We start from the raw sequence: 16,362 nt of genomic DNA on the forward strand, positions 1-16,362 counted from the left end.
AATTTATTTTCAACGTCTTCCATCGCCCGAGCCCCGAACCACAAGTTCCCCCGCGTTTGGCTCTGTCCCCTTTTTTCACTTTTAATTGTAGTTCATGGATTCCGGCTACAATGGGACCATCGTGTTGTCCGGGTGGCAAACCGCAACATACACGGTACGAACGTATCTACTCGTGTGAGTGACAAAGGTTACGGCCGGTCAAGCGGGTGGTGGTGGCTACGCTCGCTGCACGCGGCTGCCTCTAACCCAGCGCTGTGGAGGCAACAGCAGAGGGTTGGTGGATCACCGGTACACGTTGCGAAACTCCCGTCCCGTCGGTGTCGAGGAGCCGTGCCCTGGCTCGCCAGAAGGTGGTACAGCAAAACATGCGGACTCCACATATACCGTCTGTATGGGATGGAGTGTTTCCCCCTCGTACGCATGGCCTCTCTCTCACACGTAAACATGAATTGGCCGATAACACCTGAATGTGTAGAGGATCACAGTGCTTGGGCAATTGTTGGCACCGGCTCATCGCACGTGGCTCCTCGTCCTGGCATCTCCAAGCCGTCTCTTCTCTCTTCGCGAGTGAGCAAATACTGTTCGGCGGCGGTGCAGTTGTGCAAATTAACATTCTTAGAAATAACACTTTTTTTTTGTAAAATACATGTTCGTTTTAAAACCCCCCGCCCATTTTGCCAGAGGGGAGCTCGGTCCAGTCATGGGCTGTACGATATACACAATTCACGTCGGGTTTTTTGAAGATGCGTTTTTCAGTGACCGACACGACTTGTGACAGACACGTGATGGTGGTCGTGGAGGTGGTGTCATTATTGTGAGTAGCGATAGTGCAGCGCAGGTCAGCACGTTGCGCTACGAACCCGGCAACACGGCTTCAATTCACGGCTATCACCTGTGATGATGATTTCAACCGGTCCCGGGCCTCCCCGAGATCGATTCAACCCGCTCCCCCCCATGTGCCGTGCCGGCCTTCATAGGTGCTACTCGCTAACAGCACTTGCTCCAAAAACTCTGTTAACACGATACGGGTGATGTTGGTCTTGTTGGTTATTATTGTGCAGTGACTTTTATTTGTCATTCTCTGTAAACAGGGCCCGGTCCGAGAGTCCCAACAAACGCACGGCGCGAGCACCACGAACACGGCACCACGAGCACGGCACCACGAACACGGCACCACGAACACGGCACCACGAACACGGCACCACGAACACGGCACCACGAACACGGCACCACGAACACGGCACCACGAACACGGCACCACGAACACGGCACCACGAGCACGGCACCACGAGCACGGCACCACGAGCACGGCACCACGAGCACGGCACCACGAGCACGGCACCACGAGCACGGCACCACGAGCACGGCACCACGAGCACGGCACCACGAGCACGGCACCACGAGCACGGCACCACGAGCACGGCACCACGAGCACGGCACCACGAGCACGGCACCACGAGCACGGCACCATGAACACGGCACCATGAACACGGCTCCACGAACATGGCTCCACGCGCACGACGCCCCGCGCACGGCACCACGAGGCTTGCTCACAACAACTCGGCAACACAAAGACCCGGACCTCGCGCCTGGGATAGGATAGAAATAATAACAATTATTATTATTATTACGTGGGCTGCCATGATTATTCCAATAATTCGCGTTCGAAGAACGGTTGTTTGATTAATTGGTAGACGGCTACATTTATATCAAATCGTAAGCGACTCTCTGCTCTAAACGGTGGTGGGAAATTCCACATTCCTATGTCAGGGGCCAAATCTCTCAAATATGGCAATCACTATTGGGGCGCCCCCACACCGTGGCACTCATTTGATTGATCCCAGAGGATGGGCTGTTTGTTCTCTGACTGGGCATTGACCTCATCAACTTTTGACTGCAAGTCAAGGGGGTCTGACCAGAGATACCCGGACTTGTGAAACTTTATTTAATACTTTACAGGCATGTTACGATTCACTTCCCCCCTCGGCGATTCGACGAATTGTCACGATTTGACTTCATCTGGTTGGTAAAATGTCGGTGTATAAATTGTGAATGTTCGACCTCTACTCGCACAATTTGGCGCACGTATCGTGATCGCATAGAAACCACGGTTCATCGATGTGCTGTCGTCGTGTGCCCAGCGATTCACCACTTGGGCCAAGTCACTAACTGCAGTGTTGGTCACGGCGGGCTTCCACATCCCAGCGCTGCGCAAATCGCGTCACGAAAATTATTCGACGCAAAAAATGGTGGGTACACAAAAGCTTCGCGTGGCGTCGTTCTGCGGTAACTATTGGAATAATCGAATATAACCGAACCGACAACTGGTTATCGTTTCACGCAGCTTTAACGATTGGAATTAATAACAAAGACAACAATAATAACACCGACAGCGGTAGCACATTGCACGAAACCCAACGGGGTGTGGGTAGTAACAGGGCAGGCGGTACTCCGCTGCAGGAATGGCGAAATGAAAATGAAATCCGTACGGAACTCGCTGCTCCGTCCCCCGACGGCCGACCACGTTGAGCCAGCGATAGAAATTCCACATTCCTACGGCGGGACGTACGGAAAGTCTCTCCGGAGGACAAACAAAACGTAAAAACGGTTGGTTGGTGAGTTAAGTGACACTTAACACTTTGGGGTGGTGCGACGTTCGGGCAGGCAGGTGGTGGTGGTTCACGAGCACTCACGACACGGGCGGGGGGTTCCGTTGGCTTCGCGGTTCTAAAAAAAACACGAACGAGAGCAGAGCGGCTCCGACTCCTATAAAACAAACACGGTCACAGGCGGTACGAACAATCACAACGGGCAATCGGAATACGTCGGAGCTGGGAATATCGTTGTGCTTTTCCATACACGGGGGCGTTATCCAACAGGGTCACTTGGGCCCGCTGCCACGCACGCCACCGATAGGGACCGCGTACAGTAAAACGAAGGCGTTGAGTTATTGTTCCGAGCGGACTTCACTGTGCAGAATCCTTCGAACAGCGCCCGAGAGAAGAGTTTTAGTGCTACGTGCAGGAGTGTAGGGCGGAAGGCGTCTGACAATTACATCGTCGTCGTCGTCATCGGCGTAGTCATCAATGTCACAAATTATCATTGCTGCTAGCATCATCATCATCATCATCCATTCCGAGCTTCACTGCCACCATGCTTCAATAGCAATCGTCGCTATCATTGTCAAGACCACCCTTCATCATCACCACCATAATGATTAATAGCGATCATCGCTACCATTATCATCATCACCACCACTGTGATCAATAGCAGTAGTTTCTGTCATTGTCAAGAAAACCTTGATTATAACCGTCACGATGATTAATAGCAATCGTCGCGATCATTATCATCACTCCCACCTTCATCAACGTCACCACCATGAACTGCAAATCTACATAACGTTTGCTGCATGGAAATATTATCTTTGTTATTAAATTGATTTAATTCTTGCACGACTTCATACATTAGCAAGGCTGTAAATCCCTTCAAGTGTCTCCCTGTTCAGCGAGAGTTGGAGCAGCGCAGGATTCTGTTGACAGCTACGAATCGATGGCGGAAATTCCACATTACTATTACAGGAGCCAGTCTCTCCATAGGACGAAATGCTGTTATAGGATATTAATTTTTCACGATTCAACATAGCATTGCTAATATTTTTGCCTTATCCTAGGATATCGTTAACATTTCTAGTATTCTGTACGATTCTAAAGGATATTGTTATTACATAGGCGATTACATGTTCAGTATAACGATAAGATGCTCGTATAATTCCGATACCGACACAAGGACAACTTAAAAAGGGCCATGTCTAAATCCCCTACCGCTCCTGCACGCGTCTCCCCGTGGGGGTCAGATGGTCGTGTTTGTCGGCCCTCAATCGATGGCGGAAAGTCCACATTCCTATGGCGGGAGTGGGCAGTCGGCAGTCAACAGCACAACGGGAAGCGCCGATCCTCGAATTGAACGTCACCGCTGCCTTCATCGTGGATAAATAAACTCGGGACTCGGATTTCCGGTCATTCCCTTCATGGCCAATTCCTTTACATCTCCGAGATAAATTTTTACAAAAGGTTTACAAACTATGGACCATCGGCGAACTCGTTGGCCTGAATGTAAACTGCGCGTGACATTCGTCAAAACATTGGAATGGCTTCACAAAACAAACACCCCGAGTGAGCTCCCAGGCCGGGTGGTCGGGTGGGTGGTGGCCCCCCCCACCCGCCACGAGGGGTAGGTAGGGAGGGAGTGGGGTGGCAGAGGGCCCTGGGTTGGGCCCTCGGACCATGCGGCCATGGCGACGCCGCGCTCGGCCAATAAAAACCGCGACCTCTGCCGCGTCACCGTTATCGCCGTGGGTTCTGCTGATGCGAGATTCTCAAAAACGAACGGGCCGATTTTCCGCACGCGGTTACCGGGCCGCGGGACTAGCCAGGCCCGGCGTGGACAAAGTAAAACACGTAAAAAAACAACAATCGTCTCTCTCTCTTTCACCTTTGGTCGTTTTTTTCTCACGCCTGACAAACATAAAAAATAAACTCTCCCGTCTTACAGTGCACGCTTACACCGCGTAAACATTCTCCGGCTGGCGGATCGCCGTCTTTTACGCCCCCCCCCCCCCGTCTCCTCCCTCGCTTCGCCCGCTCCATCTCCCTCGCGGCGTTTCCCGTCGTCCGGATGGTCCCGTCCGGGCAGGAGCGATGAAGAGGGCGACGGTCGCGACGGACGGCGGCGACGCGGGGGGGCGGGGCTCAGTTCCAGCCGTTGCAGCAGGCGGAGGAGCGCAGCGTGGTGGCGCACGGCGTGATGCTGGGTGTGCGGCTCCGGCTGGGACATCCGCCGCCGCTCTCAGTAGGAGCGTTCTTCGTGACTTTGAACGGCGCGGGAGATGGGGGGGGGGGCCACGAAGGGGAATGACACGGAGAGGGAATCGGGGGACATGGGCGGCGGTCCACAGTCAGGAAGACACAAGAGATAGTTACAATGGGAAACAACAACGACGATGTAAAATACGATGATGTGCAACGATAGCATGAGAGCGACAGTACCCAGGGCAACCACACTGTGCACAATCCCATGGGCTGGCAGGTTAGCAAACATTAATTTAAACAAATACATGAATTAACCCTTTTCCACGTAGGCTTTCGCGAGCAATGTCATCCATAATAGAGGTTTTTGGGTTAGATCGCGTCAATATATAAATGTGTCGTTAAAACCCGCCACCACCCGACACAGTCAACTAGTAAGGGTTGTCACGTAAACAGAACGTGGCCAATTCGTCACTAGTACAGCACACCGGTGTGCTGGAGAGTGAAGCCACAACATTTACAATCTGAGTATGACGTTTCGCCAGTAATTACAACTAGCTTCATCAGGCAACAGCCAGATTTTTCACAAATACTCGGGATTGTAAATGTTGTGGCTTGGCTCTCCAACACACCGGTGTGCTGTACTAGTGACGAATTTTTACGACACATTTATATATTTACGCGATCTAACCCAAAAAACTCTTATGAATAACCATTTTCCGTTCTGATGACGTACATGTACGTAATCCGTTTTTCTTCCGGTTTCGGTCCGATATACATACCGCACTTGCATGTCATCGGAACAAAATCAGAAGAAAAAAAAAAACTTTATTGGTACCGAGGCTCCCACAAAACCATATGGGAGGGCGTGTGGCACAGTTTGGCACCAGCTATCATCGAGTGCTGTCGTGTCCCTACAGTTCTCTGCGATTGGTACAATGTCTTTATAAAAAGAAACGGTGCTATGCCTCTCTAAATAAAATTAACGTTGGGCCGCTTGCGATTTCCGAGATTGGGACCCCACCCTGCAACTTGCAGACATCTTGGAATGGGGAAGCGTTAAATGTTTTCGAATAAAGAAAAATCTAATTTGCAAGTCCAGTTTTATTCCGATCGTGGCACCGGCTCCGTTGCCACGAGTGGCAGGAACCTCGTTGGCGATGACCCGGAGTTGGGGGCCATCCATATAGTACGTACGCATGGAGGGGGGGGGGTGTAAATGCGTACGCTTGCGTATGGGGGGTCTACTGACAATGTACGCATAGAAAACGGGGGGGGGGGGGGGGGGTGAAGCCTCGATAATAATGTATCTACATTGGCCTTCAAATGAGTTCGATAGTCCGGCGGTGGACTATCTGTTTGCTTAAACACATTATTAATATTATTAATCCTTTATCGTTTCTGCGTGAATTAAATATCGGCCGTTCTATAAGACTCGGGGGGGGGGGGGGTGCGTCAAGCGTACGTACGCAGGAGGGGGGGCGGTGTAAAAAGTACGCGTGCGTACAGGGAGGTGGGGAGGGGTCAGGTTTTGACAGATTATTGCGTACCTACTCAGTGGATGGCCCCTTGCCCCACCGCACATGTGGCAGAGCGGCGTTTCTCAACTGCGGTCCTGGCAACCCTCCCTCGCACCCGACTGGTCGGCAATCGAGGAAAGCCGAACACCGTGGGTGCGGTCGTGACCGCTTGGGTTGAGAGACTGCATTATAGAACTACTTCAGAGACCCCTTCAAGTTACTTTGCTCGCAGTTGAGTTGCTTTGTTTGTGTGTTGAACTTCTCTCGCACCGCTACGTAGCCAAGCGTGCTTATCGGAGGTACAGGTCGCTCACACCTGACTCTAGGCAGAGGTATTCTTTCCAGCTGCCATTGCTGGGAAACTCTCGTTGGTTATTTATTCTTGTTTGCTCACCTCTGCTGTTACCCTCTTCCCTAACCCTACCATTCTCCCCTCTATGCGGCTATTGTTGATTCATTACAGTATTAAACAAAGTAATTACGGAATTTTCTGCCATGAGATGGCCGCGCAGTCGTTCTTAATAACTGCACAGTCCCGCGGGATTGCACAGATTTCCTGTGATGCTAGCGGCATGGCAGTAGGGACTTGGGGGGGGAGGGGAAGGCCACTGGGGTCAACGTGTGCCAGCCCCCCACCGGTGCAAACGCTCGGCAAGTTGCCGAAGACCGATCGGCGTTACTCCGTTACCGGCGAGCGGTGTTACGTCTGTAACCACGATCGCGGCTCACGGTGTGGGGGAAGGGGGGGCCGTGGCGTGCGCTGCCCGGCGCGGGAGTGCTTTAGCAGAAGATGGGGGGGGGGGGGAAACGCGGCCGAAAGTGCGCAGAGTAGATTTCGTCCCCCCCGGGGTAAGGGGGGGGGGGCGGAGTGGGGGAGGGGGGCCGAGAGGGGGGGGCGCGACAAATTCACTTCCGTGGATTCTCAACATGACTCGCAGGCGAAAAAAGAGAATATGTAGAAAAAAATTATTCAAAAAAGTGGTGGCAAATGAAATACGAAACGTAAATGAGCAGCTTCGCAAAGCTTTTTTCGTGAGCGGGGAAAAAAACTCTTGCGAACGAGCGCCGGGCCCCCACCCCCCGCCTCCTCCCCGTGACCCCCCCCCTGCCCCCCAATTCCCCCCAGCCGACCAAAAAACACCACGAGGCGCGGTGCTTGAGCGGTACTCACATGGTACGAACGTGTATCTGAGGGCCATGCACAAGCGATGCGGAAAGACAGAGAGAGAGACAGACAGGAGACAAGACAGGGAGAGAGAGAGAGAGAGACGGAGAAAGAGAGAAGTCTGGTCAGATGCGCGACTCAAAACGGCCGGAACCCACAAACGGCCACTCCCACACGCACGCCGCCTTAAAAGTCGCCGCCTCGTTTGCGTCTTCCTTACAGCCCGACGGGCTCTTGTGTTGCACGCTTGCACCCTAAGGCCGTGTGTTCCAGGCCTCCCAGCGGACGTGGGCTCCGGTGACTGCCACTGCGGCGTGGCGGCGCCGGACGTGCTTTCTAACGCGGGGCCTGAAAAAGGTCCCTGTTCCTCGCGTCCCAAACGCAGCGCACCTCCCCCAACGTTTAGGGCCTTCTTCATCTAGATACCAGTCGTTACGTGTGCTGCGCGTACCCTGATGATCGGAATAGGAATTCAAGATCCCGGGTGAAAGTAGAAAATGTGAATTCGAATTAAGATGGGAGGTCCCGTGTGTGTGTGTGTGTAGATATGGGCGCTTGTGTAGAGTACGATTTACGCTCACAGCCAATAACAGTTTAGTATTTGAACCGGTACTGGACCTCACACGGGTCGACTCAGCCTTATATTTGTACCTGGTGCAGTGTGTAAACATCAACACTGGGGAGACAAAGATGGCTGGGTACGGTGTTGGTCCCCCACCCCATCTTGTGTGCCGTGCCAGTCCTCACAGGTGCTCGTAAACAGCACTTACCCCAACAGTTTGTTCATGGCTACACGGGACAGTGGGGAACACATGTGGTGCATCTGCCGGTCAACTCGGCCAGTTAAGCAATAACAGCTGCGCATCTGTCCTGTGACAGGTGGAGGTGCTATTGACCTGAGAGCGAGCCTTGTACACCTATCCTGCCACTTTGGCTTCAAAGGGCACCTATCCTGGCGCGAGCACGGTGGAGACACCACCGCCACTTAGCAGCTGCCGTTGTGTGTGTACATGGGAGTGCATGTGCATACGTGCGTGTCGTCCCACGCCGGGCGTGGTGCTGGCCACCCACCCCCTCGTGTACCGTTCCGGCCTTCATAGGTGCTCGCTAACAGCACTTGCCCCTACAGTCTGTTAAGGCTATACGGGGGATCTTTGTCTTTGTCGTCCCACGCTGACGTAGGCAGCTCCGATTGAAATCAAGCAAGGATGGCCATTTTAATCAAGTGCTCTACATCCTGTGTGACATGTTTACCAATCGGCAGGTGGGTGCAGCGTATGAATGACCTGTGTTGCATTTCAACGGAGAAAGTTGGTGGATGTCAAGGAGTTTGGCGAACCCTGTTCTGCTACATCACCGCGGCGATGTCGCTACATCGGCAAACACCGGCAAGTCACTTTAAAGTTTGTTTTGTTTATCAAAAAACAAATCAGTGCAGGAGACAGCCCAGGACACACAGTATCCTCGGCGCGTGTCTACAAGTGACTTGTGTGTACAGACCGCGTCTCCCTGTAAGCTGTGCGCAGAAAAACACACGTGGCCTGGATTGGCAAGACACGCGCAAACGCACGCGCACCCGCACGCACGCACACACACACGCACGCAGGCAGGCACGCACGCACGCAGGCAGGCACGCACACACGCAGGCAGGCACGTACACATGCGATGACGTGCGCGAAGGTGAGCGACCGTAATGTTGTGGGAGATGCGGTTCGTCACGCCACACGAGGACCCGGCACGCGCGTGGGAGAGATTAGCGTGGGTGTGTACGTGTGTAGGAGAGTTTATAATTCAGTGTCAGTATGTACCAGGTATGTGTGTGGGTGCTTGTGTTTACACGTGTGCTTGTGTACGTGTGTTCGTGTGCGTGTGTTTGAGCGACGCTCACTACAACGAGCGAAGCGCCGGGCGACTAAAATGTATAAGTGGTACAGTGGGGAGCACAGATGGAGCAGCTATATATTTTTTGTCAGTCAATTCATAACCCCAGGGTCTGTCTTGTGACCTCCTGGCAGTGAGTCTGCATCACTTGACGTGGCCTCAAAGTGAATGTAACCTGGCACAAGTGCTGTGGTGACATCACCGCCACTTGGTGGCGAATGGCGGTTGTGTGTGTATACAGATGTGTACGTGTGTAGGGAGCGGTGGTGCGGTGGTTAGCGCACTATGCTATGAACTAGGCAACAGGAATTTGATTCCAGCTCAGGATCAACATCAGTGACGAATACCAGAAAGCAGTCTTGAACCTCGCCTAAGTCAACTCAGTCTTAAATGAGCAAATGGTGCGATGATCAGCACCACACCCGCACCACGGATGGGCGTGGTGCTAATCAGCAGTGTCGGCCTTCATAGGTGCTCGCGAACAGCACTGGCCCCAACAGTCTGTTAAAGGCTAAGGGGGGGTCTTTATCGTTTTTTAGTGTCTGCGTTTGAAAGTGCGTGCGTGTATGCATGCGTGTCTGCGTGCATGTCTGCGTGCGTGTCTGCGTGCATATCTGCGTGTCTGCGTGCGTGTCTGCATGTGTGCGTGTCTGCATGTGTGCGTGTCTGCATGTGTGCGTGTCTGCGTGCGTGTCTGCGTGCGTGTCTGCGTGCGTGTCTGCGTGCGTGTCTGCGTGCGTGTCTGCGTGCGTGTCTGCGTGCGTGTCTGCGTGCGTGTCTGCGTGCGTGTCTGCGTGCGTGTCTGCGTGCGTGTCTGCGTGCGTGTCTGCGTGCGTGTCTGCGTGCGTGCCTGCAGTGGCCCACTCACGAGTGCAGGCCGTGCACGCCGCCCTCCACCTGCGCCGACATGGTCCGCTTCTCGAACTTGAGCTCCCCCGTGTACATCATGGACCTGCGACGGCACCAGGGACAAGCGGCTCGTCAGCAGGGCCCGGCCGACTCTCGCCACAGCCTCGACGCGGGATGCCGGAACGCAGCAGTGCAGCGGTGGCGACAGCGGTGGCGGTTGTGGCGGCAATGGTGGAGGCAGCAGTCGTGGTGGCGATGATGATGATGGTCATGGCGGTGGTGGCAATAACAGTGTAAGGAGCGGGAATGCAGCGGTTAACGCGCTGTGCTACGGACTTAGAGACCCGGGTTCGATTCCTGTTCACGGCCAACACCAGTGATGATTATCTGAGCCGGTCGGTCCTGGGTCTCCCCTAGCTCAACTCTGCCTCAAATGAGTACCTGGTGCAGTGTGTAAACATCACCACTCGGGAGAGAAAGGTGGCCGGGCATGGTGCTGGCCACCCACCCCCTCGTGTGCCGTGGCGGCCTGCATTGATGCTCACGAACACCACTTGCTCCTACAGTCTGTTAAGGCTATACGGTCTTTGTTTGGCGGTAGCAGTGGTTGTGTGACTGTGGTGGTGGTGGTGGCGGCAGTGGTAGTGCCGCATGTTTGGCGTGGGTGTGCGCGGGGGTCACGCCGTGCCGGAGGATGGAGAGCGACTTGGCGCCGATGTCCTGGCAGCCGTGCTGCATGCCGGCGATGAGGTACGGCACGAAGCGCTGCACCGAGCCCTTGTCCTGCACGGAGCCCGATACGCCCTGCGCCACCTTCATCTTGTCGTTCTCGCTATGAAACAAACGGCAGCCAGCGACGTCTCACTCCGGGTAGCCTGCACGGACTTCACGAGCTTCCCTGGCTCTTCACAACCCATCCCTGCCCTTCATGAGCCTTCTCTAGCCTTCATGAGAATTCTCAGCCGTCTCCGTAGGTAGCCAACCAATGAGGATGGTTGGCTAAATACGGTGGCGAAAGAAGTGCAACATGCATACACGAGCCTTCATGAGACTTCCTTAACCTTCACGAGGTTCTCCCAGCCCTTCATAAGCTTCCCCACGAGCCTTCCCCTGGGCTTGACAAGCCTTCCCCCGGTCGCGTTAAGAGTAATCGTGAGGTCTATCTGCCAATTGGCTGGTTAGTACAGGCTAGGACTAGCCTCTGACTGGCAGTGTGCTCTGGTCTGCTTCTCCCCGAGTTCCCGCATAGGGACGTGTTTCTCTCTCCACGACGTCCGCACTTTCTGCGCGGTGGTGGGGATGGCGGCAGTGGTGATGGCAGCGGTGATGGTAGTGGCGTTGGTGGTGGCGGCAGTGGTGGTGGCGGCACCTGAAGTAGCGGCTCTGGCTGCCCTGGTTTTTCTCCATGGCGTCCAGCGAGCCCATGCCGCGGTACTTTTTGAGCCGCACGCCGTCCGAGAAGAAGTACTCGCCCGGCGCCTCCGTGGTGGCGGCCAGCAGGGAGCCCATCATCACTGCACGCGCGCACAGTGGCACAGTCCGGTGATACAACCCGAGAATGATACAGTCCTCATCAGTGGTACAACCCATTGGTGGTGCCACCCGTTCGTGGTACGGCCGGGCCCATCAGTGGTAAAGCCTATTGGTGGTACGGTCCACCTATGGTAGAGTACAATCATGGTACAACCTACCAGCAGTACAAACTGTCAGCGGTACAACCCACCAACGGTACAGTCACGAGTGTGCGTGCGCGCGTGCTTCCCGCACCGGTGGAGGCTCCGAGCGCCAACGCCTTGGTGATGTGCCCCACCGTCTGGATGCCGCCATCAGCCATGACGGGCACACCGAAGCGGCGCGCGTACTCAGCCACGCGGTACACGGCGGTGCCCTGGGGGCGGCCAACTGCCATCACTGCACGCGCGAGCACACACGGGTACACGCACGCACGCGGGTACTGCACGCGGGTACTGGACGTGGATACACACACGCACACGGGTATACATATACACACATGGGGTCGAGCACACGCGCACGCACGCGCGTGCATGGTGTGGGTGGGTAAGGTGCGATGTCAGGAAATAAACTATTAAGCTACTTTTATTTTACCAAGTAAGGCCCACTGAGCTACGTAGCTTTTATTCAGATGCGGCCTGGCCACAAATGATAGCTCAATGAAGTGGCTTATCATGTGGAAATGTATTGCAGCCAAATACTCTAAACGCACGTTGCTTCAAAATCTGGACAGAAAATACGGAGGACCAGGGGAAAAATCCACGTGACCACGGGAAGAGGAGACGTGCAAACTTCAAATATAAAGGTTCGAGATCAAACCCACGACCCTCCTGCATATCAGGCGAGGTAGTTAACATCTCGCCACCACGGCGCCCCACGTGTTACGGTGTGCGGATTCTACGTGGTGCGTTCCATGTGACGCAGTGCGTGGTTCCATGTGTGATGTGACGCAGTGCGTGTGGTGCCGTGCGTGTGATGTGACGTAGTGCGTGGTTCCACATGTGTGATGTGACGCAATGCGTATGGTGCCGTGCGTATGATGTGGCGCTGTTCGCTATCTCACCCTCCTGCGTGATGCAGATGGAGCCGGCGCCCATGCCGACTCGGAGCGCGTCCACCCCCGCGTCGATCAGGTTCTTGGCCTGCGCCGCCGTCACCACTGTGAGGGTGGCACGCGATCGCTACTCACGCAACCGCTCGCTCCCCGTGCCAACGCCCGCCGCCACGACCACGCTCGGCATAGCGACTCAGGGTCGCAATTCTGTTCACACCATTGATATTGCATTGGTACCGTCCTTCTCGTTTGTTCCATCCCGTTTATTCAATTAGCCTGCACGTGATGTGAATATTTAAAGATCATCGGTCTCCTCCTGGCTTTACCTGTAAGCAATGAGCAAACCAGCTACTCTTTGCTATACCTCTCTAACTAGAATTCAACCGGGCACCATTACGAGCCCCACCTCTAACCCACGGGCCTAAAGCCGAGAGTACTGGCCCTATCTCAATTCTAACCAACTAGCCAATCAGCTACACGATTTAACCATAACCCTAACCCTTACCAAATATGCCCGAGTTCCTATCTGTCGCTAACTCCGCCTCTGTATGTCCGCCGCACGCCATTCAATGTTGGTTCTGATTCTCAGTGTGGGCGTTCACCGCACTGACACCCCCGCCCCTCCCCCCTCCCCCTCGTGATGTTACTCGCACCGTTTCCGCCGATGACCTGCAGCTCGGGGTACGTCTGCTTGATGTAGCGGATCATGTTGATCTGGAACACCGAGTTCCCTTGCGAGGAGTCCTGGGGGCCACGCAGGGTGGTGGACAACACAGGGCGGTGGTAGTAGACAGCGTTTCCATCGTTATTCACCGACTTGCTATCCGCGATTTTGGCTCTCCGCGAATCGCATCTAAAACTCTACACGGCTGCATGAAGGAAGAGAGAGAATATCAAGTTACGAGAGAGAATGTGATGCGACAAAGTGATGATGCATAGCATCATTATAATTTAAGGTAAGTTAATTAATAAATTATTATTGAATACTTTAATATTCATTTTTATTTACTTCATGTTTATTATAACCAATTTTTGGGTTATGATAATTTTCACGTATTTTATACCTTATTTACGTATTTATTCAAGGTAATTCACGAATAACGAGGCAATACTGTCCATGGAGCGTCACTCATGAAACAGCACACACAGGTACACATGCGTAAGACGGCACAAACACACGGGACCGGCCCTACCCAAATCCACACACAGGCCAACAACGTATCCATCACTCCCTATATCAGGGGTGGGGAACGTCCGGCCCGCGGGCCGTACAAGGCCCGTGAAATCATTTGGTGTGGCCCTGCCAAGGTAACCGCAGGCGGGACTCGAAATTCAATAAATCGAGAAGCAAACCTGGAAAAGCAGTTGCGAGTAGCAATATCATCAATACCAGCTAACTTCACACTCCTCACCAAAGAGAAGCAGTTCCAGCCATCACATTAGTGGTGAGTTAATTAAATGTTTGACCAAATATAACGGGCTAATTTTTTATTGCATAATTTTGTATGGCCCGCGAATGATGTTATAAATATCCACATGGCCCTTGGCAGAAAAATGGTTCTCCACCCCTGCCCTATATGGCCCAACACACACACGGACACAACCACCTGGCATCAGCGGCGCGCATGCACACACACACGGAGTGACACGGGCTCACACCGGCGGCACTGGGGCCTGAACGTTGGCGTGACGGACGGACAAACTATAGCCGTGGCGAGCAGGACGAAATAGCTGTGGCGGCCGGGTAAAGATGGCTGTAGAGGCAGGGCGAGGCAGCCGAGGGGGCGGGCAGACAAGCCGCAGCCATGACAGGCGGGCTGAGCGAGCCATGGCGGACGAGCGGGCGTGGAGCGTACCAGGATGACGACGTCCACCCCGGCCTTGACGAGCAGCTCCAGCCGGTGCTGGTCGTCCGGGCGAGTGCCGACGGCGGCGCCGCACAGCAGCTGCTTGTGCGCGTCCTTGGAGGCGAGCGGGAAGTCGCGGTTCTTCTTGAGGTCGGTGCGCGCCATGATGGCCACCAGCTCGCCGGCCTCGTTCACGATCGGCAGCTTCCCTGCAGTGGCGCGGACGGACGGGCGGATGGACACGTGTCATCATCATCATCATCATCGTCGTTCTCATCGTCACCATTTGTTATCGATACCGCATCTCCCAAGCGGCATGCCACGTGCGTTGTGCTGCGATGGCCATGCTGCGCTGCTCTGCTCACTCACCCCGGCTCGCGTGCAAAGTTTGGCGGTTTGTGACTTCATCGCTCACCCGTACATCGACTCGCTCTCACCTACTCGCTCACACTCTCGTTGACTCGCTCGTTCATTCACTCACTCACCCACTCATGAGCCCACTCCCACTCACTCACTCACCTACCCCCTCGTTTACTGACTCACTCACTTAACCACTCAGTCTCAAACCGTATCTTGTAAATGGGCGATGCATTTCCGTGCAAGACGGTGGTTATTTTGTCTGTTGCTGCCCAGAGCACTGGGGTGCTATGGGATGTACACGTCGGCGTTGTGTGAACCCGCACTGCGATCGTGGAGTGGGGGCGGGGAACACACACGTGTAGGAACAAGTGGTGTTCGTGAGCATCTATGAAGGCCGGCACGGCACACGAGGGGTGGCCAACAACCACGCCTTTGTCTCCGTAGTGGCGATGTTTACACACCGCACTAGGTACTCATTTGAGGCTGAGTTGACCTAGGGAAGGCCCCGGATTGGTTAAAATAATCGTCACTGGTGTTGGCCGCGAGCGGGAATCGAACTCGGGTCGCCGGGTTCGTAGCGCAGCGCGTTAACCGGAGTGGGGGGAACACTCAGACACACGTGCACTCTGCGCTACCATCACGGAGTGGGGTGGGGCACACACGTGCTGTGATGGTGGAGCGGGACACACACACACACATGCCTTTCTTGCTCCTCTGAAGGATGTCATTGGCCTCCTTGAGGGTCACGCCAAATGGGGCCACCACAAGGTCCTCCCTCCGCGTCATCACCTGCCCCACCGCCATCAATGTCACCGCCATCAACATCATCGTCACCATCAAGAGCGAAACAATCATCATCATCATCATCATTCGGACCATGGACAGAAAAACAACACCAACACCGACTCCATCCTCATCACCGCCATCGACAACGCTACAAACACAATCACCATCATTACCACCATCAGCAGAGATACAAACACCATCACTGTCACCGACACTGAATGTGGACTCTGTAGGTGCCAGGGCAAACTACTCAAAGTTCAGCGCAGGAGGATTAAATAAGCCATTTGCCGTACTGCCATCTCCAGGCCACCTGGCAAACCAGTGGTTTTGGGGGCTTCACAAATCTGTGTGACACACCAACTCTTGTCTCCAAAGCGCTGGACAATGTGCGTCGCCATGCTTGACTAACTCAACCACCACCAAAGACAAAGATCCCCCGTATTGCCTTAACAGACTGTTGCGGAAAGTGCTGTTAGCGAGCACCTATGAAGGCCGGTATAGAGCATGAAATGGGGTTATGGCCAGCATCTCGCCCGGCCGCCTTTGTCTCCTTAGTGGCGATGTCTACACACTGCACCAGGAG

The 16,362-nt window shown here is 54.3% G+C and overlaps 1 protein-coding gene across 5 annotated transcripts in view; it reads right to left on the reverse strand.

The window, feature by feature from the left end:
• Window positions 1-1,029: 1,029 nt before the first annotated feature.
• LOC144729345 (inosine-5'-monophosphate dehydrogenase 1-like) overlaps window positions 1,030-16,362 on the reverse strand; it is a 36,686-nt gene continuing 21,353 nt past the window's right edge. For 3 of the 5 annotated variants that reach the window (XM_078609541.1, XM_078609539.1, XM_078609540.1), the window contains 10 exons: window positions 15,695-15,782; window positions 14,643-14,842; window positions 13,440-13,530; window positions 12,796-12,891; window positions 11,988-12,131; window positions 11,590-11,734; window positions 10,909-11,052; window positions 10,240-10,323; window positions 7,497-7,513; window positions 1,030-4,867 (listed from right to left, as the gene is read on the reverse strand). In XM_078609541.1, coding sequence (XP_078465667.1) covers window positions 4,749-4,867; window positions 7,497-7,513; window positions 10,240-10,323; window positions 10,909-11,052; window positions 11,590-11,734; window positions 11,988-12,131; window positions 12,796-12,891; window positions 13,440-13,530; window positions 14,643-14,842; window positions 15,695-15,782 — 1,128 coding nt within the window. In that variant the 3' untranslated portion in view covers window positions 1,030-4,748. The remainder of the gene's footprint in view (window positions 4,868-7,496; window positions 7,514-10,239; window positions 10,324-10,908; window positions 11,053-11,589; window positions 11,735-11,987; window positions 12,132-12,795; window positions 12,892-13,439; window positions 13,531-14,642; window positions 14,843-15,694; window positions 15,783-16,362) is intronic. The other 2 variants (XM_078609537.1, XM_078609536.1) reach the window with 2 other exon arrangements.

Source organism: Lampetra planeri, chromosome 32 (assembly GCF_965212315.1).
Source record: "Lampetra planeri chromosome 32, kcLamPlan1.2.h2, whole genome shotgun sequence".
Taxonomy (NCBI): Eukaryota; Metazoa; Chordata; class Hyperoartia; order Petromyzontiformes; family Petromyzontidae; genus Lampetra; species Lampetra planeri.